The sequence below is a fragment of the Pseudophryne corroboree genome, chromosome 4 (assembly GCF_028390025.1).
Source record: "Pseudophryne corroboree isolate aPseCor3 chromosome 4, aPseCor3.hap2, whole genome shotgun sequence".
Classification (NCBI taxonomy): Eukaryota; Metazoa; Chordata; class Amphibia; order Anura; family Myobatrachidae; genus Pseudophryne; species Pseudophryne corroboree.
This window is the reverse complement of record NC_086447.1, coordinates 193,109,148-193,134,074: the sequence shown is the minus strand read 5'-3', so window position 1 is coordinate 193,134,074 and position 24,927 is coordinate 193,109,148. Positions and strand designations below refer to the sequence as shown.

The 24,927-nt window shown below is 48.7% G+C and overlaps 1 protein-coding gene across 3 annotated transcripts in view; it reads right to left on the bottom strand.

Annotated features, from left to right (window-relative positions):
• The window catches only part of LOC134909157 (glypican-5-like), a 437,429-nt gene that overhangs the window by 280,272 nt on the left and 132,230 nt on the right, over nt 1–24,927 (bottom strand). For all 3 annotated transcript variants that reach the window (XM_063915669.1, XM_063915671.1, XM_063915672.1), the window contains exon 3: nt 5,177–5,871. In XM_063915669.1, the coding sequence (XP_063771739.1) occupies nt 5,177–5,871 (695 nt within the window). The remainder of the gene's footprint in view (nt 1–5,176; nt 5,872–24,927) is intronic.

Sequence of the window (24,927 nt, the reverse complement as noted above, 5' to 3'; positions counted from 1 at the left end):
TCCACCCTAGGAGGTGTTTCCCAGCGCTCCCTAACCTCTGGCGGGAAAGGGTATAATGCCAGTAATTTCTTTGAAATTATCAGCTTTTTATCAGGGGCAACCCACGCTTCATTACACACGTCATTTAGTTCTTCTGATTCAGGAAAAACTATAGGTAGTTTTTTCACACCCCACATAATACCCTGTTTAGTGGTACCTGTAGTATCAGCTAAATGTAACGCCTCCTTCATTGCCAAAATCATATAACGTGTGGCCCTACTGGAAAATACGGTTGATTCGTCACCGTCACCACTGGAGTCATCGCCTGTGTCTGGGTCTGTGTCGACCGACTGAGGCAAAGGGCGTTTCACAGCCCCTGACGGTGTTTGAGTCGCCTGGACAGGCACTAATTGATTGTCCGGCCGTCTCATGTCGTCAAACGACTGCTTTAGCGTGTTGACACTATCCCGTAGTTCCATAAATAAAGGCATCCATTCTGGTGTCGACTCCCTAGGGGGTGACATCCTCATATTTGGCAATTGCTCCGCCTCCACGCCAATATCGTCCTCATACATGTCGACACACACGTACCGACACACAGCAGACACACAGGGAATGCTCCTAACGAAGACAGGACCCACTAGCCCTTTGGGGAGACAGAGGGAGAGTTTGCCAGCACACACCAAAAGCGCTATATATATATATATATCAGGGATAGCCTTATAATAAGTGCTCCCTTATAGCTGCTTTGTTATATCAAAATATCGCCATAAATTTGCCCCCCCTCTCTGTTTTACCCTGTTTCTGTAGTGCAGTGCAGGGGAGAGACTTGGGAGCCGTCCTGACCAGCGGAGCTGTGAGAGGAAATGGCGCCGTGTGCTGAGGAGATAGGCCCCGCCCCTTTTCTGGCGGGCTCGTCTCCCGCTATTTAGAGAAATCAGGCAGGGGTTAAATATCTCCATATAGCCTCTGGGGGCTATATGTGAGGTATTTTAGCCTTTATATAGGTTACATTTGCCTCCCAGGGCGCCCCCCTCCCAGCGCCCTGCACCCTCAGTGACTGCCGTGTGAAGTGTGCTGAGAGGAAAATGGCGCACAGCTGCAGTGCTGTGCGCTACCTTTAGAAGACTGCAGGAGTCTTCAGCCGCCGATTCTGGACCTCTTCTGACTTCAGCATCTGCAAGGGGGCCGGCGGCGCGGCTCCGGTGACCATCCAGGCTGTACCTGTGATCGTCCCTCTGGAGCTTGATGTCCAGTAGCCAAGAAGCCAATCCATCCTGCACGCAGGTGAGTTGACTCCTTCTCCCCTCAGTCCCTCGCTGCAGTGATCCTGTTGCCAGCAGGAATCACTGTAAAATAAAAAACCTAGCTAAACTTTTTCTAAGCAGCTCTTTAGGAGAGCCACCTAGATTGCACCCTTCTCGGCCAGGCACAAAAATCTAACTGGAGTCTGGAGGAGGGTCATGGGGGGAGGAGCCAGTGCACACCACCTGATCTGGAAAAGCTTTACTTTTTGTGCCCTGTCTCCTGCGGAGCCGCTATTCCCCATGGTCCTTTCAGGAACCCCAGCATCCACTAGGACGATAGAGAAAATACAGTAGGTTTGTAGTTTATGTACATATATAGTCTGAGGGCATTTAGGGGATTTTGTAGCAAGTGGCAGTCTGAGGGCATGTGAGGGAATTCTATATACCTCTTCCTTTCAGAAAAACAAGCTAGGCCTTTATTCTTAATGTAATCACTGAGTTGTTAATCTCAGAGGCATGTACCATTTGTGCCACAGAGTAAAGATTATATAACACTGGCCAAGATGAACAAACTGTACTTAAGTATTGCTACAATTCCTCATGTAGAGAAGTGTCCATGACGGCAGCTTGAGAGTGTCCAGCATTCCCCGCAGACGCCAGAAACCTCAGTAGGGAAAATAATCAAACAATCCGACATTGAAGCCAGCAGATGTTTCAAGGTTTGGGAAACTAATCAAGTACTGGCCATAACAGACCCACTCAGCCTTCGGGGAAGCTTTCACAGTGGCTGAGGTCAGCGTTACTCTTCAGTGGTCTATGGCAAAAGTATTTGTTCAAACAGACAAACAGACAGAGTGTGATGGATGTCACAGTCACATCTCTATACAAAGAATGAGTACTTTTCATAAACACAAATATTATTGTGCCCTTTGTTCCCTTCTTTCCGAAACAGTCAAATGCTTTGTAATAAAAGTGAAAGCTGTATCTCTTGCCCCATACAAATCCACTAATGAGTATGACTGAGCATCACTAAGCACATACATTTGCCTCTGTTAAGATAGAATAACAACCAAACATTTTAAAAAAATTCTTCTGAAATGCTCTCTATATAATTTTTTTCCAAAAGCTGCTCTAAGGTTTTAGGGTGACTCATATAAATAACAGTGTCTTCAAGTCCAACACATCTCTGTATACGAGAGGGTACCCAAATGAACAGGAATCGTGTTCGAGGGGTCAGGGCGCTTGTAGTACAGGCTTCCGCTGCTAGGTGAATGTTTGGCGAACCCTTCTGATCTAGTATCCCTGCTGACGTTGCATGGGAAGGTTGCATTTGATTGCAGTGTTTTTTTTTTTTTTTTTTAACGAGTTATTCACTCTTTCACCTATTATTGTGATGGCTGATCACACGAACAATGTGCTCCTGTGAAGTTTTGTTTCCTTTTGTGGAAAAATGGGGAAACAGTTGTTATGCTACAAACAGCATAACAACCGCCAACAAAATTCGTGCCTTGCGTTCTCACCACTGACTAGAGAGAAATCGCATGGCTGCGTGCCGTGCTTTGAAGGAACACATGGAAACAGACCCTGATTTTTTTTCCAAAATCATAATCCTAAATCTTGGTGCTTGGTGCTACGGTTATGATCTAGAAACAAAACAGCAATCGAAACAGCAGGACGTCGTTCACGTGAATCAGCCATCACAAAAATAGGCCAAAAAGAGTGAATAACTTATTGGAAAAAAAAAACACTGCAGTCAAACGCTAACTTCTCCCGCAATGTCAGCAGGAATACTGGCTTAGAAGGGTTCCGCAAACATTCACCTAGGGTGGAAGCCCATACTACAAGAGCCTCGCACCTCTAGAACACGCTTCCTTTTTCTTTTGTGTACCCTCTCGTAGTATACAGCAATTGCGGATGTCAAGTAGTACAGGGGACTCGTACACACCTAAAAGGGTAACATGCAGCCCTTCAGAGTAATGGGTTGGCATGCATGACAATGATATACCGTCAGCTTAACCAGTGACTAGGGAGGCCAATCCCGGGCCATTTTTTCAATCCCGGGTATCGGGATTGAAAAATGGTCAATCCCGGGATTCCCGGGATACCCGGGATTGGCTTTCAACTGTTTCCGGCCATCCCCCACCTGCCCCATAGACATTAAAAAAAGTACAAACCTGCACAGCCGGGTAGCTGGTGAGGAGGAGGCGGCGGGGGAGTGCAGGGGAGCCGGTGGAGGAGTGCAGGGAAGCCGGGAGGAGGCGGCAGGTAAGTGCAGGAGGAGCCGGTAGGAGGCGGCCGGTAAGTGTAGGGGGAGCAGGGAGGAGGCGGCGGGTGAATACCGCCGTAACGTCCTGCTCTGCGGCTGCTGACAGCGCAGCGTGACCTCACAGGCACAGGTCACGCTGCGCAGGGGGAGCTGAGAGGAGGGAGCTGGGCAGCATTGAGAGTCCTGAGGACGCTCAACACTGATCCCTCAATCCCCGGGATTGGACCTTCCAATCCTGGGATTGAATCCCGGCCGTTTTTGGGCCTAAATCCCGGGATCCCGCCGATCCCGATCCCGGGATTGGCCTCCCTACCAGTGACCCATGGATTGACTTATTGCTTAGGGCAGTGGTTCCTAAACTGGGTGCAGTGGGACCCTGGGGTGCATCTGGGCATGGGTGCCCTGAGTTGGTAGTCCAGGAAGGGATACGGTCGTTAGGTCGACACAGCTTAGGTCGACAGTCATTAGGTCGACCACTGAAGGTCGACATGCATTAGGTCGACTTGATCAATAGGTCGACATGGTCGTTATGTCGACATGTACTAGGTCGACAGGTCAAAAGTTCGACATGAGTTTTTAATTTTTTTTTTCATTTTTGGGATTTTTCCATACTTAACGATCCACGTTGACTACGATTGGAACGGTAACCTGTGCCGAGTGAGGAGCGAGGCACCTTGCCCGAAGTTCTGCGAGGGTACATGGTACTAATTGGGGTTCCCCGTCACTTTACGCAGAAAACGACACCAAAAACAGTCCAAAAACTCATGTCGACCTTTTTACCTGTCGACCTAGTACATGTCGACCTAATGCCCATGTCGACCTAGTGCATGTTGACCTAATGCCCATGTCGACCTTCAGTGGTCAACCTAATGACTGTCAACCTAAGCTGAGTTGACTCAACGACCTGTACCCTCCAGGAACAATTCTAATTATTTATGGTCAATGTAATAGGCAAAACCAGTGTTTGTGGCTTCCAATTATAAATATATGTGGAGAAATGTAATATTTTTTCCGAATTTCTCAATAAAAAGTGTTAGGCTAGGTCTAGGGGTGCCATGAAAAAAACATCTGATACTGTAGGGCGCCGTGATTCAAAAAAAGTTTGGGATCCACTGGATTAGAAGGGTGAGGAGTAACCACCTTATATACGGTAGGTGCTACTGATTTAATGATTTACTATGTAATGCGTGGACATATAAAGTTTATTTTATTACTAAAATGATAACAATATGACACATAGACATATCGCACTGCTTTAGCCCATCTTCCTTGAAGGAGGACAGCAATGTTAACCTACAGTATATCTATGACTTATGCTTGGGCCATTACCAGAAAAGAGTGTGTCCACTTTTCCCCCTTGTGTGGAATAGAAGGAGGGCAACATCTCTAATAGGATGGGCTGTGTCATTGTAGCCAAGTGTTGCACAAGCAACCCATTATAGCTAAGTGCTAGATGGAATGTTAACAGGTTAGAAGCTGCTGGCTACTGTCCCCTCCATGTCAGCAGCAGTGAGTGTGGGGGCGAACACAAAAGTTTTAGGTTCCCACTAAACTCTGACACTCCCTAGAGGACCACTTAGGTTCACCTAGTTGTAGGCACAGCCCTGATATACAGATTATGTAGTACGAAAACAATCCTGTGCTTAGTGACAACAATGAAAAATAAAAATTTCTTCAGACTTACCATTTTTGAGAGGTGGGGACCTTGTGATTCTGCATACTGAATTGACTGGTTAACCACATCCCGGATTCCTAACAGTGATTGCTCCAGATCATGTGATCCCGACATCTGATCAGCAAGGTGCTCAAGCAAGTTGATAAAGTCCCTCCATGGGGCATCCAGACTTGCCAGGCTAGCCAAACATCCCCTCATAACGTTGTGACAGTAGCCAACACAAGGTCGGATTAGAGTCAGTCCTTGGCAGTGAGGACAATACTGCATTCTCACCAGGGCACGGGTACACTCTCGTGTCAAGCCTGCATGCTCGGTGCTGTTTATAACTTGCTCTGCCATGTTCAGTGCCCGCTTCATCATCCTGCTGGCCCACAAAGACTTGGACAACTGTGTAACCATCTCATTGGAAGTGTTTCCAAAAGGGTTAATATCCTGTCGTGTCAGGCGTAGGCAGTCCAAATATTCCTCTGATAATGACACCACCCCTGGGTTTATAAGGTGGTTATAGACCAGAGGGAAAAGAGCATCAAAAAAACGAGCAAACGCATCTTCCAAAGACATGTCAGCACCCATGATATTAAGCGAAAGGTCAGTAAACAGCTCCCGCACTGGTTCATGTACATCTTGTGCCATGGCGCGGTACTTGCCCTCAAACAAAGACAGCGTGTTGTTTGTGGCCATATCAATCAAATATGTGAATGTCTCTGAAAGAAAATGCAATACACAGGTGGAGTTATTACTAGGGAACAGTAAAACAGCTTAATTAAATCTAGGCATGTCTAGAGTCACATGAATAGGCCATCCATGTATGCACTTACAGAATGTCATAACATTTGATCTATATGAAGGACAGAATCAGTTGCTGCCAGCAATCCAAACCATGCCCAGTCCAAGGTTCAAGGACGTGGGTCATGATGACTGCAATCATCATGGCCCCTGACCTGCCCATTTCATAAGAAAGAGAAGTAGACTGGGGAGGTACTGTAGGATTACTCTCCTGGGAATCTCCTAGACATTCCACATGAGTATCCAAGTCTGTTTCCAATGCAAATTCCACCAATCAATAAATCCAACCTCAATTATCAACTCAACAGGGATGGTTCCATAGGCATCAAAATAAAAGACACCTATCAGTGCGGAGCCCTACGGTTACAGATTACTCAGATAATTCATACGGTGTATATCACTCAATTATCTATAATAGAAACCATTAAAATATCTACATGTAAGCATTTATCCACCACGGTGCAGCATCATATGATATAATTAGCCCCCCAAAAAATCTCAGCATATACATTTCCTGTTTGCTAACCTTAAAGTAATATGTTCAAAGCAATGCATGAGAATTACCTGTCGTATGTTTTTTAATTAGCCACAAATAGGATTTAAGCATGGCCAATTGAATAATTGCTGATGAAAGGTATTACAATTAATGACGGCTGGCAAAGCCATTTCCCTTATGAGCACTTACCGGATTCCGGCAGAAGACACTTTACTCTCATTGCCAAACAGAAGCTACAGCTGTTTAAATTGACCACTCCTGTATCATTTGCTGGCTCACATCCCTGAAACAGCTATAATCCTTCTGATGTTCAGAAATCAGGCTACATCATGTTATATATTGTCTGCGCTTACAACACTGAACCCTGTATTTCTCATTACTCTGTTTTCTCACAATCAAGTCACCATAATACACCACCTTGCGGTAGAACACCCTCCTTTAAGTAGAGAAAAGAGAAAGAAGCGCATGATGGAAATGCTATAAGGTCATGTGCTTTATTTATAGGTGAGATACTTCTATTCCCACCGATTCACAAGAGCTTATTTGGACTTGCAGGAAAAGATGCAAGTATATAGATTTAGCTCAGGGTTAACCTATGTACACAGCAGGACATTCAAACAATAGGGACCATCTGTCTTACAATACTGGACGACACAGATACGATGATGTGGTAGCACAGAGCAATGATACCTTTGGCCACTTACATGTCCTTGTGTGTCCCTTGGGCCACTGTGCACTGGATATTTATAGACGCATATGGATGGATCCACAAAAATGGGAAGCAATAACTCAGTTGCATATATGCGTTTCTGTGCAGCGAGCCTTGGGTACCGTATATTATTGTAACTGCAGACAGTGTATTAAGGTAGTGACATTTCTGAGGCACGATGCCCAAAGAACTGACATAGAATACCTAATGATAATAAAGCATCTGGCCTGAGACAAATACCCTTGTCCATTGGCCCAATCAAATCTTGTCCTGATGGTAGGCTCAATGCAGTCTGCCACTCTCCCAGACTGGCCCAGGGTTGCCTACCCTCCTGCATTCCCCGGGAGGCTCCCGCTTTTTCATTGAGCCTCCCGCTGCCCCGCTTAACATCCGGGTCCTCCCGGTTTTTCTGCGCCGTTTGCCAAAAATGCGGAATGCGCATGCGCGATCCGGAATGACAAGAGGCGGGGCCATGCATCGCGACGTCATGAAGAGGATGTCCCTTTTATGTAAATGCCGGCCTCTGTTCCCCACATTCCCGCCCGCTGTGGCTCATTTAAATAACATTCCACCCATATAATGACAACGTCCGTGCAGGCCACGCCCCCAACATTCAGGACTTGCGCATGCACAGATTGCATTTTCAGCGAGTCCTGAATGCTGGGGGTGTGGATTGCACGGAGGATGTCATGATATGGGCAGCATATTATTTAAATGAGCCACAGCGGCCGGAAATGTGGGGGAATAGAGACCGGCATTTAAATAAAAGGGACATTCACTTCATGACGTCCCGGTGAAGGCCCCGCCCCCGTCATTCCAGACTCGCGCAGGTTGCATTTTATGCGAGTCCGGAGTCACTTCATGACGTAGACGTCATGTTATTAAAATACCGCCCACCGCGGGGTTCTCTGGGTGGGTAGCACCGAGGGAAAAAAAACGTCTCGTGTCACTAGCAGGCTGCAGCAGGTAGCAGCACAGGCAGGAGCAGTGGTGGTCTCTCCCTCACCCCCAAGGTAGCATATTACAATTAAAATGTAATTAATTAATTTAAACAGCATCATGGAGCTGCGTGATGGCTGTGAAGGAAAGAGTGATCATTGAACTGTGGCAATGAGGCCTTTTTTTCTTACAACTCTCTCTTATACAGAAGTCTGATTTCACTTTTACTTAATACTTGTGTTATGCCAGGGTTGCCTATCCTCCCGCATTGAGCAGGAGGTTCCCGTTTTTCGAGTGACCCTCCCGCTGCCCCGTAAAAACCACTGGGTCTTCCCGGTTTTTAGGTACAGCTCAGCGACAATATGTACTGCGCATGCGCAAGTACGCTGGAATGCTGGTGGGCGGGCCTGCCCACATCATGATGTCGCTCATGCAGTCCCCGCCCCCGGCATTCTGTACTCACGCATTTTCCGCAAGCTCGGAATGCCGGGTGCGAGGCTTCCCGGGGATGTCATAAAGTGGATGTTATTTTATGTAAATGTTGGCCACCGTGGGGTTCTGTGCGCTGGGCAGCAGTGGCTGTTTGGAAGAGGTTTTTTTATATATATTTATATATAAGTTCCATAGGCGGCACTCCGATCATATAAAGAACAACACGAACACTGCTTCTTTGGCAACATTTATTTTCTGTGCCTCATAGCACTTTTATCAAGCCTCACAAAAATAAAATTTTACTCACTGGTAAATCTATTTCTCGTAGTCCGTAGTGGATGCTGGGACTCCGTAAGGACCATGGGGAATAGCGGCTCCGCAGGAGACTGGGCACAACTAAAGAAAGCTTTAGGACTACCTGGTGTGCACTGGCTCCTCCCACTATGACCCTCCTCCAGACCTCAGTTAGGATACTGTGCCCGGAAGAGCTGACACAATAAGGAAGGATTTTGAATCCCGGGTAAGACTCATACCAGCCACACCAATCACACCGTATAACTCGTGATACTATACCCAGTTAACAGTATGAAATACAACTGAGCCTCTCAACAGATGGCTCAACAATAACCCTTTAGTTAGGCAATAACTATAAACAAGTATTGCAGACAATCCGCACTTGGGATGGGCGCCCAGCATCCACTACGGACTACGAGAAATAGATTTACCGGTGAGTAAAATCTTATTTTCTCTGACGTCCTAAGTGGATGCTGGGACTCCGTAAGGACCATGGGGATTATACCAAAGCTCCCAAACGGGCGGGAGAGTGCGGATGACTCTGCAGCACCGAATGAGCAAACTCTAGGTCCTCCTCAGCCAGGGTATCAAACTTGTAGACTCTTGCAAAAGTGTTTGAACCCGACCAAGTAACAGCTCGGCAAATTTGTAAAGCCGAGACCCCTCGGGCAGCCGCCCAAGAAGATCCCACTTTCCTCGTGGAATGGGCTTTTACAGATTTAGGGTGCGGCAGTCCAGCCGCAGAACGTGCAAGCTGAATCGTGCTACAGATCCAGCGAGCAACAGTCTGCTTAGAAGCAGGAGCACCCAGCTTGTTGGGTGCATACAGGATAAATAGCGAGTCAGGTTTCCTGACTCCAGCCGTCCTGGAAACATATATTTTTCAGGGCCCTGACTACGTCCAGTAACTTGGAATCCTCCAAGTCCCCAGTAACCGCAGGCACCACAATAGGTTGGTTCACATAAAAAGCTGATACCACCTTAGGAAGGAATTGGGAATGAGTCCTCAATTCCGCCCTATCCATATAAAAAAATTAGATAAGGGCTTTTGCATGATAAAGCCGCTAATTCTGATACACGCCTGGCCGACGCCAAGGCCAACAGCATGACCACTTTCCACGTGAGGTATTTTAGCTCCACTGATTTAAGTGGCTCAACCCAATGCGACTTCAGGAAATCCAACACCACGTTGAGATCCCACGGTGCCACTGGAGGCACAAACGGCGGCTGACTATGCAGCACTCCCCTAACAAAAGTCTGAACTTCAGGCAGTGAAGTCAATTCTATTTTGGAAGAAAATCGATAGAGCCGAAATCTGGACCTTAATGGAACCCAATTTTAGGCCCATAGTCACCCCTGACTGTAGGAAGTGCAGAAATCGACCTAGCTGAAATTCCTCCGTTGGGGCCTTCCTGGCCTCACAGCACGCAACATATTTCCGCCATATGCGGTGATAATGGCTTGCGTTCACTTCTTTCCTAGCTTTAATTAGCGTAGGAATAACTTCCTCCGGAATGCCCTTTTCCTTCAGGATCCGGCGTTCAACCGCCATGCTGTCAAACGCAGCCGCGGTACGTCTTGGAACAGACAGGCCCCCTGCTGCAGCAGGTCCTGTCTGAGCGGCAGAGGCCATGGGTCCTCTGAGATCATTTCTTGGAGTTCTGGGTACCAAGCTCTTCTTGGCCAATCCGGAACAATGAGTATAGTTTTTACTCCTCTCCTTCTTATTATTCTCATTACCCTGGGTATGAGAGGCAGAGAAGGGAACACATACACCGACTGGTACACCCACGGTGTTACCAGAGCGTCCACAGCTATCGCCTGAGGGTCCCTTGACCTGGCGCAATATCTTTTTAGCTTTTTGTTGAGGCGGGACGCCATCATGTCCACCTGTGGCCTTTCCCAACGGTGTACCATCATTTGGAAGACTTCTGGATGAAGTCCCCACTCTCCCGGGTGGAGGTCGTGTCTGCTGAGAAAGTCTGCTTCCCAGTTATCCACTCCGGGAATGAACACTGCTGACAGTGCTAACACATGATTTTCCGCCCATCGGAGAATCCTTGTGGCTTCTGCCATCGCCATCCTGCTTCTTGTGACGCCCTGTCGGTTTATATGAGCGACCGCCGTGATGTTATCTGACTGGATCAGCACCGGCCGGTGTTGAAGCAGGGGTCTAGCCTGACTTAGGGCATTGTAAATGGCCCTTAGTTCCAGAATATTTTTGTGTAGGGAAGTCTCCTGACTTGCCCATAGTCCTTGGAAGTTTCTTCCCTGTGTGACTGCCCCCCAGCCTCGAAGGCCGGCATCCGTGGTCACCAGGACCCAGTCCTGTATGCCGAATCTGCGGCCCTCTAGAAGATGAGCACTCTGCAGCCACCACAACAGCGACACCCTGGTCCTTGGAGACAGGGTTATCCGCCGATGCATCTGAAGATGCGACCCGGACCACTTGTCCAACAGATCCCACTGGAAGATCCTTGCATGGGACCTGGCGAATGGAATTTCTTCGTAAGAAGCTACCATCTTTCCCAGGGCTCGCGTGCATTGATGCACCGACACCTGTATTTGTATTAGGAGGTCTCTGTCTAGAGACGACAACTCCTTGGACTTCTCCTCCGGGAGAAACCCTTTTTTCTTGTTCTGTGTCCAGAACCATACCTAGGAACAGTAGACGCGTCGTAGGAACCAGCTGCGACTTTGGAATATTCAGAATCCAGCCCTGCTGTTGTAGCATTTCCCGAGATAGTGCTACTCCGACGAACAACTGCTCCCTGAACCTCGCCTTTATAAGGAGATCGTCCAAGTACGGGATAATTATTTCGGCCATTACCATGGTAAATACCCTCGGTGCCGGGGATAGACCAACGGCAACGTCTGGAATTGGTAATGACAATCCTGGTGAGGAGGGTAAATGGGGACATGCAGGTAAGCATCCTTGATGTCCAGTGATATCATGAACTTCTCCAGGCTTGCACTAATCGCCCTGAGCGATTCCATTTTGAACTTGAACCTTCGTATATAAGTGTTAAAGGATTTCAATTTTAGAATGGGTCTCTCCGAACCGTCTGGTTTCGGTACCACAAACATTTTGGAATAGTAACCCCGGCCTTGTTGAAGGAGGGGTACCTTGATTTCACCTGCTGGAAGTACAGCTTGTGAATTGCCGCCAGTACTACCTCCCTTTCTCCGAGGGCAGCAGGCAAGGCTGATGTGAGGTAACGGCGAGGGGGAGTCGCCTCGAACTCCAGCTTGTATCCCTGTGATACTACTTGCAGAACCTAGGGATCCACCTGTGGGCAAGCCCACTGGTTGCTGAAGTTCCCGAGACGCGCCCCCATCGCACCTGTCTCCACCTGTGGAGCCCCATCGTCATGCGGTGGACTCAGAGGAAGCGGGGGAAGATTTTTGATCCTGGGAACTGGCTGTCTGGTGCAACTTTTTCCTTCTTCCCTTGTCTCTGTGCAGAAAGGAAGCGCCTTTGACCCGCTTGCTTTTCTGAAGCCGAAAGGACTGTACCTGAAAATACGGTGCTTTCTTAGGCTGTGAGGAAACCTGAGGTAAAAATTTTTATTCCCAGCTGTTGCTGTGGATACGAGGTCCCAGAGACCATCCCCAAACAATTCCTCACCCTTATAAGGCAGAATCTCCATGTGCCTTTTAAAGTCAGCATCACCTGTCCACTGCCGGGTCTCTAATACCCTCCTGGCAGAATGGACATTGCATTAATTCTGGATGCCAGCCGGCAAATATCCCTCTGTGCATCCCTCATATATAAGACGACGTCTTTAAAATGCTCTATGTTAGCAAAATATTATCCCTGTCTAGGGTATTAATATTATCTGACAGGGTATCAGACCACGCTGTAGCAGCACTATTCATGCTGAGGCAATTGCAGGTCTCAGTATAATACCTGAGTGTGTATATACAGACTTCAGGATAGCCTCCTGCTTTTTATCAGCAGGCTCCTTCAAAGTGGCCGTATCCTAAGACGGCAGTGCCACCTTTTTTGACAAACGTGTGAGCGCCTTATCCACCCTAGGGGATATCTCCCAACGTGACCTATCCTCTGGCGGGAAAGGGTACGCCAGCAGTAACTTTTTAGAAATTACCAGTTTCTTATCGGGGGAACCCACGCTTCTTTACACACTTCATTCACTCAACTGATGGGGGAACAAAACACTGGCTGCTTTTTCTCCCCAAACATAAAACCCCTTTTATGTGGTACTTGGGTTAATGTCATAAATGTGTAACACATTTTTCATTGCCGAGATCATGCAACGGATGTTCCTAGTGGATTGTGTATATGTCTCAACCTTGTCGACACTGGAGTCAGACTCCGTGTCGACATCTGTGTCTGCCATCTGAGGTAACGGGCGTTTTTTGAGCCCCTGATGGCCTTTGAGACGCCTGGGCAGGCGCGGGCTGAGAAGCCGGCTGTCCCACAGCTGTTACGTCATCCAGCTTTTATGTAAGGAGTTGACATTGTCGGTTAATACCTTCCACCTATCCATCCACTTTGGTGTCGGCCCCACAGGGGGCGACATCCCATTTATCGGCCTCTGCTCCGCCTCCACGTAACCTTCCTCATCCAACATGTCGACACAGCCGTACCGACACACCTCACACACACAGGGAATGCTCTGACTGAGGACAGGACCCCACAAAGTCCTTTGGGGAGACAGAGAGAGAGTATGCCAGCACACACCAGAGCGCTATATAATGCAGGGATTAACACTATAACTGAGTGATTTTCCCCCAATAGCTGCTTGTATACACATATTGCGCCTAACTTTGGTGCCCCCCCTCTCTTTTTAACCCTTTGAGCCTGAAAACTACAGGGGAGAGCCTGGGGAGCTGTCTTCCAGCTGCACTGTGAAGAAAAAATGGTGCCAGTGTGCTGAGGGAGATAGCCCCGCCCCTTTTCCGGCTGACTCTTCTCCCACTTTTTTCATGGATTCTGGCAAGGGTAATTTATCACATATATAGCCCTGGGACTATATATTGTGATGATTTGCCAGCCAAGGTGTTTATATTGCCCTCAGGGCGCCCCCCCCCCCCCCCCCCCCAGCGCCCTGCACCCATCAGTGACCGGAGTGTGAGGTGTGCATGAGGAGCAATGGCGCACAGCTGCAGTGCTGTGCGCTACCTTGTTGAAGACAGAAGTCTTCTGCCGCCGATTTTCCGGAACACTTCTTGCTTCTGGCTCTGTAAGGGGGCCGGCGGCGCGGCTCCAGGAACGAACACCAAGGTCGGGTCCTGCGGTCGATCCCTCTGGAGCTAATGGTGTCCAGTAGCCTAAGAAGCCCAAGCTACCACCAGTTAGGTAGGTTCGCTTCTTCTCCCCTTAGTCCCTCGCTGCAGTGAGTCTGTTGCCAGCAGATCTCACTGTAAAATAAAAAACCTAAAATATACTTTCTTTCTAGGAGCTCAGGAGAGCCCCTAGTGTGCATCCAGCTCAGCCGGGCACAAGAATCTAACTGAGGTCTGGAGGTGGGTCATAGTGGGAGGAGCCAGTGCACACCAGGTAGTCTTAAAGCTTTCTTTAGTTGTGCCCAGTCTCCTGCGGAGCCGCTATTCCCCATGGTCCTTACGGAGTCCCAGCATCCACTTAGGACGTCAGAGAAATAAGAAATGAACCACTTTCCAATTGTATAGATCCCCGCCACCGCTGCCAGCGGTCACTGATCTGAGCAACCCGGAAGAGCCGGCGGTGCCCATGGCAACTGTATCAACAATAACACCAACGTGACACATACAATAATACAACAATACAAACACACAAATAACAGCATGCGCTATGCACAATAAAGCTTACAATGCATATTATCATAGTTAAACATTATAAACATACAGAGGGATCAGTACTAAATACCGACGCCGGAATCCCGACCACACAATCCCGACAGGGGTGGTGAGCGGAACGCAGCCCCTTGCGGGCACGGTGCCCCGTTACGCTCGGCACACTCATTTATTCTCCCTCTATGGGTGTCGTGGACACCCACGGAGGAAGAATATGTCGGGATTGTGCCGGTCGGGATTCCGGCGTCGGTATTTCGACCGCCGGGATCTTGACCGCATCCCCAAACAGATCATCCATAATAAAAAACGCATAACTTATGTGCAAAGCATAGACCGAATCTGGGACAAAACACCATATATCACCTTATTTGACCAAACATACATCCTACCTATATATCACTAACGTACTAGATCAGCCGTGGCCAACCCACGGCTCTCGTTCGCCTCCCTAGTCCCGCCCACCGCTCCCTCCCTCCCTCTGCTGCTCACCGCGCTGCTGCTGTGAGGGCAGGAGAGCGCAGCGTGCGCCTCTCCTGCCCCTCAGTGTTTACCTTCAATTCAGCGCCGGCCCGTGAGCCAATCAGAGCTCGTGGACCGGCAGCCAAGGTTCCCAACTGGCTGCCAGATGGCGAGCTTTGATTGGCTCACGGATCAGCGCCTAATTGAAGATAGGCACCCGCACCATTGCCGGAGACTGAGGGGCAGGAGAGGCGCACGCTGCACTCTCCTCCCCTCACACACAGGACAGCAGCAGCACGGTAAGCAGCAGGGAAAGGGGGGGCACAGTGAGGACATGTGTTTCTGGCACTGGGGGCATTTCTGTATCTGGCACTGGGGGCATATCTAGCACTGTGAGGGCATGTGTATCTGGCACTGGGAGCATATCTGGCACTGTGGAGACGTGTATCTGGCACTGTGGAGACATGTGTATCTGGCACTGGGGGCATATCTGGCACTGTGGAGACATGTGTATCTGGCACTGGGGGCATTTCTGTATCTGGCATTGGAGGCATATATGTATCTGGCACTGGGGGCATATCTGGCACTGTGGGGGCATGTGTATCTGGCACTGGGAGCATATCTGGCACTGTGGAGACATGTGTATCTGGCACTGGGGGCATTTCTGTATCTGGCATTGGAGGCATATATGTATCTGGCACTGGGGCATATCTGGCACTGTGGAGACGTGTATCTGGCACTGGGGGCATTTCTGTATCTGGCATTGGAGGCATATATGTATCTGGCACTGGGGGCATATCTGGCACTGTGGAGACGTGTATCTGGCACTGGGGGCATTTCTGTATCTGGCATTGGAGGCATATATGTATCTGGCACTGGGGGCATATCTGGCACTGTGGAGACGTGTATCTGGCACTGGGGGCATTTCTGTATCTGGCTTTGGAGGCATATATGTATCTGGCACAGGGGGTGCGCACAAAAATAAGAATTTACTTACCGATAATTCTATTTCTCGGAGTCCGTAGTGGATGCTGGGGTTCCTGAAAGGACCATGGGGAATAGCGGCTCCGCAGGAGACAGGGCACAAAAAAGTAAAGCTTTACTAGGTCAGGTGGTGTGCACTGGCTCCTCCCCCTATGACCCTCCTCCAGACTCCAGTTAGGTACTGTGCCCGGACGAGCATACACAATAAGGGAGGCATTTTGAATCCCGGGTAAGACTCATACCAGCCACACCAATCACACCGTACAACTTGTGATCTAAACCCAGTTAACAGTATGACAACAGAAAGGGCCTCTTAAGATGGCTCCTTAACAATAACCCGAATTAGTTAACAATAACTATGTACAAGTATTGCAGATAATCCGCACTTGGGATGGGCGCCCAGCATCCACTACGGACTCCGAGAAATAGAATTATCGGTAAGTAAATTCTTATTTTCTCTATCGTCCTAAGTGGATGCTGGGGTTCCTGAAAGGACCATGGGGATTATACCAAAGCTCCCAAACGGGCGGGAGAGTGCGGATGACTCTGCAGCACCGAATGAGAGAACTCCAGGTCCTCCTTTGCCAGGGTATCAAATTTGTAAAATTTTACAAACGTGTTCTCCCCCGACCACGTAGCTGCTCGGCAGAGTTGTAATGCCGAGACCCCTCGGGCAGCCGCCCAAGATGAGCCCACCTTCCTTGTGGAGTGGGCTTTTACAGTTTTAGGCTGTGGCAGGCCTGCCACAGAATGTGCAAGTTGAATTGTGTTACAAATCCAACGAGCAATCGACTGCTTAGAAGCAGGTGCGCCCAACTTGTTGGGTGCATACAATATAAACAGCGAGTCAGATTTTCTGACTCCAGCCGTCCTTGCAATGTATATTTTTAAGGCTCTGACAACGTCCAACAACTTGGAGTCCTCCAAGTCGCTAGTGGCCGCAGGCACCACAATAGGTTGGTTCAGATGAAATGCTGATACCACTTTAGGGAGAAAATGCGGACGAGTCCGCAGTTCTGCCCTATCCGAATGGAAGATTAGATAAGGACTTTTATAAGATAAAGCCGCCAATTCAGATACTCTCCTGGCAGAGGCCAGGGCTAGTAACATAGTCACTTTCAATGTGAGATATTTCAAATCCACCTTTTTCAATGGTTCAAACCAATGGGATTTGAGGAAATCTAAAACTACATTTAGATCCCACGGTGCCACCGGAGGCACCACAGGAGGCTGTATATGCAGTACTCCCTTGACAAAAGTCTGGACCTCAGGGACAGAGGCCAATTCTTTTTGGAAGAATATTGACAGGGCCGAAATTTGAACCTTAATGGATCCCAATTTGAGACCCATAGATAATCCTGATTGCAGGAAATGTAGGAAACGACCCAGTTGGAATTCCTCCGTCGGAACCCTCCGATCCTCGCACCACGCTACATATTTTCGCCAAATGCGGTGATAATGTTTCACGGTGACTTCCTTCCGTGCCTTAATCAAGGTAGGAATGACTTCTTCTGGAATGCCTTTCCCTTTTAGGATCTGGCGTTCAACCGCCATGCCGTCAAACGCAGCCGCGGTAAGTCTTGAAAAAGACAGGGACCCTGCTGTAGCAGGTCCCTTCTCAGAGGTAGAGGCCACGGTTCGTCCGTGAGCATCTCTTGAAGTTCCGGATACCAAGTCCTTCTCGGCCAATCCGGAACCACTAGTATTGTTCTTACTCTTCTTTGCCGTATGATCTTCAATACCTTTGGTATGAGCGGCAGAGGAGGAAACACATACACTGACTGGTACACCCAAGGAGTTACCAGTGCGTCCACAGCTATTGCCTGTGGATCTCTTGACCTGGCGCAATATTTGTCCAGTTTCTTGTTGAGGCGAGACGCCATCATGTCTACAATTGGTCTTTCCCAACGGTCTATTAACATGTTGAAGACTTCTGGATGTAGACCCCACTCTCCCGGATGAAGATCGTGTCTGCTGAGGAAGTCTGCTTCCCAGTTGTCCACGCCCGGGATGAACACTGCTGACAGTGCTATCACGTGATTCTCCGCCCAGCGAAGAATCTTGGCAGCTTCTGCCATTGCACTCCTGCTTCTTGTGCCGCCCTGCCTGTTTACATGGGCGACCGCCGTGATGTTGTCCGACTGAATCAACACCGGCTTTCCTTGCAGGAGAAGTTCCGCCTGGCTTAGAGCATTGTAGATTGCTCTTAGTTCCAGAATGTTTATGTGAAGAGACTTTTCCAGACTCGTCCATACTCCCTGGAAGTTTCTTCCTTGTGTGACTGCTCCCCAGCCTCTCAGGCTGGCGTCCGTGGTCACCAGGATCCAATCCTGAATGCCGAATCTGCGGCCTTCTAATAGGTGAGCCTTCTGCAACCACCACAGAAGTGACACCCTTGTCTTTGGTGACAGGGTTATTCGCAGGTGCATCTGCAGATGCGACCCTGACCATTTGTCCAACAGATCCCTTTGGAATATTCTTGCATGGAATCTGCCGAATGGAATTGCTTCGTAAGAAGCCACCATTTTTCCCAGGACTCTTGTGCATTGATGTACTGACACTTTTCCTGGTTTTAGGAGGTTCCTGACCAGATCGGATAACTCCTTGGCTTTTTCCTCTGGAAGGAAAACCTTTTTCTGAACCGTGTCCAGAATCATTCCTAGGAACAGCAGACGAGTTGTCGGGATTAAATGGGATTTTGGAATATTCAGAATCCACCCGTGTTGTCTTAGCACCTCTTGAGATAGTGCTAAAGCTGTCTCCAGCTGTTCTCTGGACCTTGCCCTTATTAGGAGATCGTCCAAGTATGGGATAACTAATACGCCTTTTCTTCGAAGAAGAATCATCATCTCGGCCATTACCTTGGTAAAGACCCGAGGCGCCGTGGACAATCCGAACGGCAGCGTCTGAAACTGATAGTGACAGTTTTGAACAATGAACCTGAGGTACCCCTGGTGTGCGGGGTAAATCGGAACGTGTAGATACGCATCCTTGATGTCCAAGGATACCATAAAGTCCCCTTCTTCCAGGTTCGCTATCACTGCTCTGAGTGACTCCATCTTGAACTTGAACTTTTTTATGTAGAGGTTCAAGGACTTCAGATTTAGAATAGGCCTTACCGAGCCATCCGGCTTCGGTACCACAAATAGAGTGGAATAATACCCCTTTCCTTGTTGTAATAGGGGTACTTTGACTATCACCTGCTGAGCGTACAGCTTGTGAATGGCTTCCAACACCCTCTCCCTTTCGGAAGAGACGGTTGGTAAGGCAGACTTCAGGAAACGATGAGGAGGATCCGTCTCTAATTCCAACCTGTACCCCTGAGATATTATCTGCAGGATCCAGGGGTCTACCTGCGAGTGAGCCCACTGCGCGCTGTAATTTTTGAGACGGCCCCCCACTGTCCCCGAGTCCGCTTGAGAGGCCACAGCGTCATGCTGAGGTTTTTGCAGGAGCCGGGGAGGGCTTCTGTTCCTGGGAAGGAGCTGCCTGTTGGTGTCTCTTCCCTCTTCCTCTGCCTCGTGGCAGATACGACAAGCCCTTTGCTCTCTTATTTTTGTAGGAGCGAAAAGGCTGCGGTTGAAAGGTCGGTGCCTTTCTCTGTTGGGGAGTGACTTGAGGTAAAAAAGTGGATTTCCCGGCAGTAGCCGTGGCCACCAAGTCTGATAGACCAACTCCAAATAACTCCTCCCCTTTATACGGCAAAACCTCCATGTGACGTTTTGAATCCGCATCGCCTGTCCACTGTCGTGTCCATAAGGCTCTTCTGGCTGAAATGGACATAGCACTCATCCGAGATGCCAGTGTGCAAATATCCCTCTGTGCATCACGCATATAGATAAATGCATCCTTTATTTGTTCTAACGACAGTAAAACATTGTCCCTATCTAGGGTATCAATATTTTCAATCAGGGATTCTGACCAAACTACTCCAGCACTGCACATCCAGGCAGTTGCTATAGCTGGTCGTAGTATAACACCTGCATGTGTGTATATATTCTTTTGAATAACTTCCATCTTTCTATCTGATGGATCCTTAAGTGCGGCCGTCTCAGGAGAGGGTAACGCCACTTGTTTGGATAAGCGTGTGAGCGCCTTGTCCACCTTAGGGGGTGTTTCCCAGCGCGCCCTAACCTCTGGCGGGAAAGGGTATAATGCCAATAACTTTTTTGAAATTATCAACTTTTTATCAGGAGCAACCCACGCTTCATCACACACGTCATTTAATTCTTCTGATTCAGGAAAAACTGTTTGTAGTTTTTTCACACCATACATAATACCCTGTTTTACGGTATCTGTAGTATCAGCTAAATGTAACGTCTCCTTCATTGCCAAAATCATATAACGTGTGGCCCTACTGGAAAATACGTTTGAATTTCTACCGTCGTCACTGGAATCAGTGCCCGTGTCTGGGTCTGTGTCGACCGACTGAGGCAAAGGGCGTTTTACAGCCCCTGACGGTGTTTGAGGCGCCTGGACAGGCATTAATTGATTGTCCGGCCGCCTCATGTCCTCAACTGACTGTTTAAGGGAAGATAAACCATCACGTAATTCCACAAATAAAGGCATCCATTCTGGTGTCGACCCCCTGGGGGGTGACATCTGCATATTTGGCAATTGCTCCGCCTCCACACCAATATCGTCCTCATACATGTCGACACCACGTACCGACACACACCGCAAACTCACAGGGAATGCTCTAATGAAGACAGGACCCACTAGCCCTTTTGGGGAGACAGAGGGAGAGTCTGCCAGCACACACCACAAAGCGCTATATATACAAGGGATATCCTTATATTAAGTGCTCCCTTATAGCTGCTTTAATATATATATATATAGCCATTAATGTGCCCCCCCTCTCTGTTTTACCCTGTTTCTGTAGTGCAGTGCAGGGGAGAGACCTGGGAGCCGTTCTGACCAGCGGAGCTGTGACAGAAAATGGCGCCGTGTGCTGAGGAGATAGGCCCCGCCCCTTTTTCGGCGGGTTCTTCTCCCGCTATTTTTCCAGTCAGGCAGGGGTTAAATATCTCCATATAGCCCCTATGGGCTATATGTGAGGTATTTTTAGCCTTGTATAAGGTTTATATTTGCCTCTCAGAGCGCCCCCCCCCAGCGCTCTGCACCCTCAGTGACTGCCCAGTGAAGTGTGCTGAGAGGAAAATGGCGCACAGCTGCAGTGCTGTGCGCTACCTTATGAAGACTGAGGAGTCTTCAGCCGCCGGTTTCCGGACCTCTTCACGCTTCAGCATCTGCAAGGGGGTCGGCGGCGCGGCTCCGGGACCGGACTCCACGGCTGGGCCTGTGTTCGATCCCTCTGGAGCTAATGGTGTCCAGTAGCCAAGCAGCAAATCCACTCTGCATGCAGGTGAGTTTACTACTTTCCCCCTAAGTCCCACGTTGCAGTGATCCTGTTGCCAGCAGGACTCACTGTAAAGAAAAAAACCTAAACTAAACTTTCTCTAAGCAGCTCTTTAGGAGAGCCACCTAGATTGCACCCTTCTCGTTCGGGCACAAAATCTAACTGGAGTCTGGAGGAGGGTCATAGGGGGAGGAGCCAGTGCACACCACCTGACCTAGTAAAGCTTTACTTTTTTGTGCCCTGTCTCCTGCGGAGCCGCTATTCCCCATGGTCCTTTCAGGAACCCCAGCATCCACTTAGGACGATAGAGAAAATGGGGTGTGGCTTTGTGACAACTAGGCCACGCCCCAATTTTTTGCGCGCGCGCATGACAGTGGCTGTTACCCTTAACTACAGATCTTTTCTGGCTCTTTGCAACTGACTGGTTGGCCACCCCCAGACTAGATCATAACAAACCAATCAATTGGACTCCAAGCCAGTGGCTCTTCAAATGAATACTTGCATACTCAATGTTGAAATAGATACGCCCATAGGTGGAGCTAGACACGCCCCTTGGGTGGAACATGACACGCCCACTCAATGGCGTCCCACACATTCTGCTAACATCTACAATCTCCCTGAAACTACTTTTCAAAAATAGGCAAGTATGGACTGGCCCCTCTACTCGAAAAAGCCATGGGGATTGGTCTATTAGTGACAAGTTAATTTTTTGTAGTAATGAACACTTCTAAGGGTTCAGTATGCAGAGTACCTCGTTGCTGTATCTTAAAATGTGTATTGTGTTTATTCCTTGGGTGTGTGCATCATTAACATCTCTCAATAGTAGACAAGCAGTAGTAGCTCTTGTAAGAGCTAAAATGAATCAATAAACACTATCAGCGGGATGCAATGGAGTCCGAGATCGCCGGAGGTGCGGGATGCCGGACAATCTCGGATGTTTTTTTAAAGGGGCAAACACTTACAAGGCAAAACCATGCCTTGTAAAGTGTTTGCCCTTTTAAAAAAACGTCCGAGATCACCCGGCAACCTGCACCTCAGGCTACTAGATGGGCCAAGTGGTTTTTATCTGCCGTCTAATTTTATGTTTCTATGATCTCAGACTCCAGTACAGCCCGCCATATATTTGTTAAAGAACCTCTTTTATTCCTGCAAGATGATTATCTCTGCTGAAATAATATGACCTACTGTATAATTGAAAGAGAACTAAGTGGAGCTGCCGCAGCTACACACAATAGCGAACATTGGGGGGTCATTCCGAGTTGTTCGCTCATTGCCGATTTTCGCAACGGAGCGATTAAGGCGAAAATGCGCATGCGCATGGTACGCAGTGCGCATGCGCTAAGTATTTTTGCTCAAAACTTAGTAGATTTACTCACGTCCGAACGAAGAATTTTCATCGTTGAAGTGATCGGAGTGTGATTGACAGGAAGTGGGTGTTTCTGGGCGGAAACTGCCCGTTTTCAGGGAGTGTGCGGAAAAACGCAGGCGTGCCAGGATAAAACGCGGGAGTGTCTGGAGAAACGGGGGAGTGGCTGACCGAACACAGGGCGTGTTTGTGACGTCAAACCAGGAACGAAATGGGCTGAGCTGATCGCAGTGTAGGAGTTAGTCTCGAGCTACTCAGAAACTGCTAAGAATTTTCTATTCGCAATTCTGCTAATCTTTCGTTCGCAATTCTGCTATGCTAAGATACACTCCCAGAGGGCTGCGGCCTAGCGTGTGCAATGCTGCTAAAAGCAGCTAGCGAGCGAACAACTCGGAATGACCCCCATTAAGCAGCTCCACGTGCCAGTGCCAGAGCCTGGCGGGGTGTAGTGACTACACTCATATTGGCAGGTTACTGAACCCCAAGAAAAGTCTGTGGGTAGGAACATATCTATACTAGTAAAAAAAAGTAGCTCTCTTTTTCTCACAACTATTTCTTAAAATTAGTTCCAGAAACAGGAACAAAATAGTCAAATAATTTCCTAAATTAATCAAATAAACACCTGATGACATATCCAGAGTTTGGGAGCTACTGTATATCATGTAGCAACCTCTAACCTTAGGTAAGTTATGGTACCTTTTTTCTGAGTATACAGTATGTACCCTTTTTCATAGAAAAATAAAGCACTGAAAATAGTCACGCCTTATGCAGACAAACAATACCTATAAATGATCTGACAGTGTTTTAGAATATTATTCTCCTTCAGTATCACTATTTCACACTTTCCTTAATGTGTAGTTAACAGTGGTGCTACCGCACCATGGGCCTAATTCAGACCTGATCGTAGCAGCAACTTTGTTAGCAGATGGGCAAAACCATGGGGGTCATTCCGAGTTGATCGTAGCTGTGCTAAGTTTAGCACAGCTACGATCAGGCACTCAGACATGCGGGGGGACGCCCAGCGCAGGGCTAGTCCACCCCGCATGTCAGTGCCGCCTCTCCCCCCCCCCCCCCCTGCAGAAATGCAAAAGCTTTGCACAGCAGCGATGCTTTTGCATCTCAGGAGTTACTCCCGGCCAGCACAGCTCCTGTGGCTGGCCAGGAGAACCTCTTCGCTGCCCCTGGTTGCAGCTGCTGCGTGTTATGTCACGCAGCCGCTGCGGCCCGCCCCCCCAACGGTCCAGCCACGCCTGCGTTGGCCGGACCGCGCCCCCTAAACGGCGGCTTAACGCCGCTGTCCAGCCCCCTCCCGCCCAGCGACCGCCTCTGCCACAGAGGCGATCACTAGGCAATGACGGCTGGCATGCGCCGGCGCATGCGCAGTTCCAACCCAATCTCTGCGCTGCGATAAACTGCAGCGAGCGATCGGACCGGAATGACCTACCATGTGCACTGCAGGGGGGGGCAGATATAACATTTGCAGAGAGAGTTAGATTTGGGTGAGTTATATTGTTTCTGTGCAGGGTAAATACTGGCTGATTTATTTTTACACTGCAATTTAGATTTCAGTTTGAACACACCCCACCCAAATCTATCTCTCTCTACACATGTTATATCTGCTCCCCCCCCCCCCCCCCCCTGCAGTGCACATGGGGGGTAATTCCAAGTTGATCGCAGCAGGATTTTTAGCAGTTGGGCAAAACCATGTGCACTGCAGGGGAGGCAGATATAACATGTGCAGAAAGAGTTAGATTTGGGTGGGTTATATTGTTTCTGTGCAGGGTAAATACTGGCTGCTTTATTTTTACACTGCAAATTAGATTGCAGCTTGAACTCACCACACCCAAATCTCACTCTCTCTGCACATGTTATATCTGCCTCCCCTGCAGTGCACATGGTTTTAACCAAATGCTAACAAATTTGCTGCTACGATCAGGTCTGAATTACCCCCCATGGGCCTAATTCAGAGTTGATCGCAGCAGCAAATGTGTTAGCAGTTGGGCAAAACCATGTGCACTGCAGGGGAGGCAGATATAACATGTGTAGAGAGAGTTAGATTTGGGTGTGGTGCGATCAACTTTGAATTACCCCCAATGGCTGCAGAGAGCGGCGACGGGCCGAAGTACAGAGTGGGTGT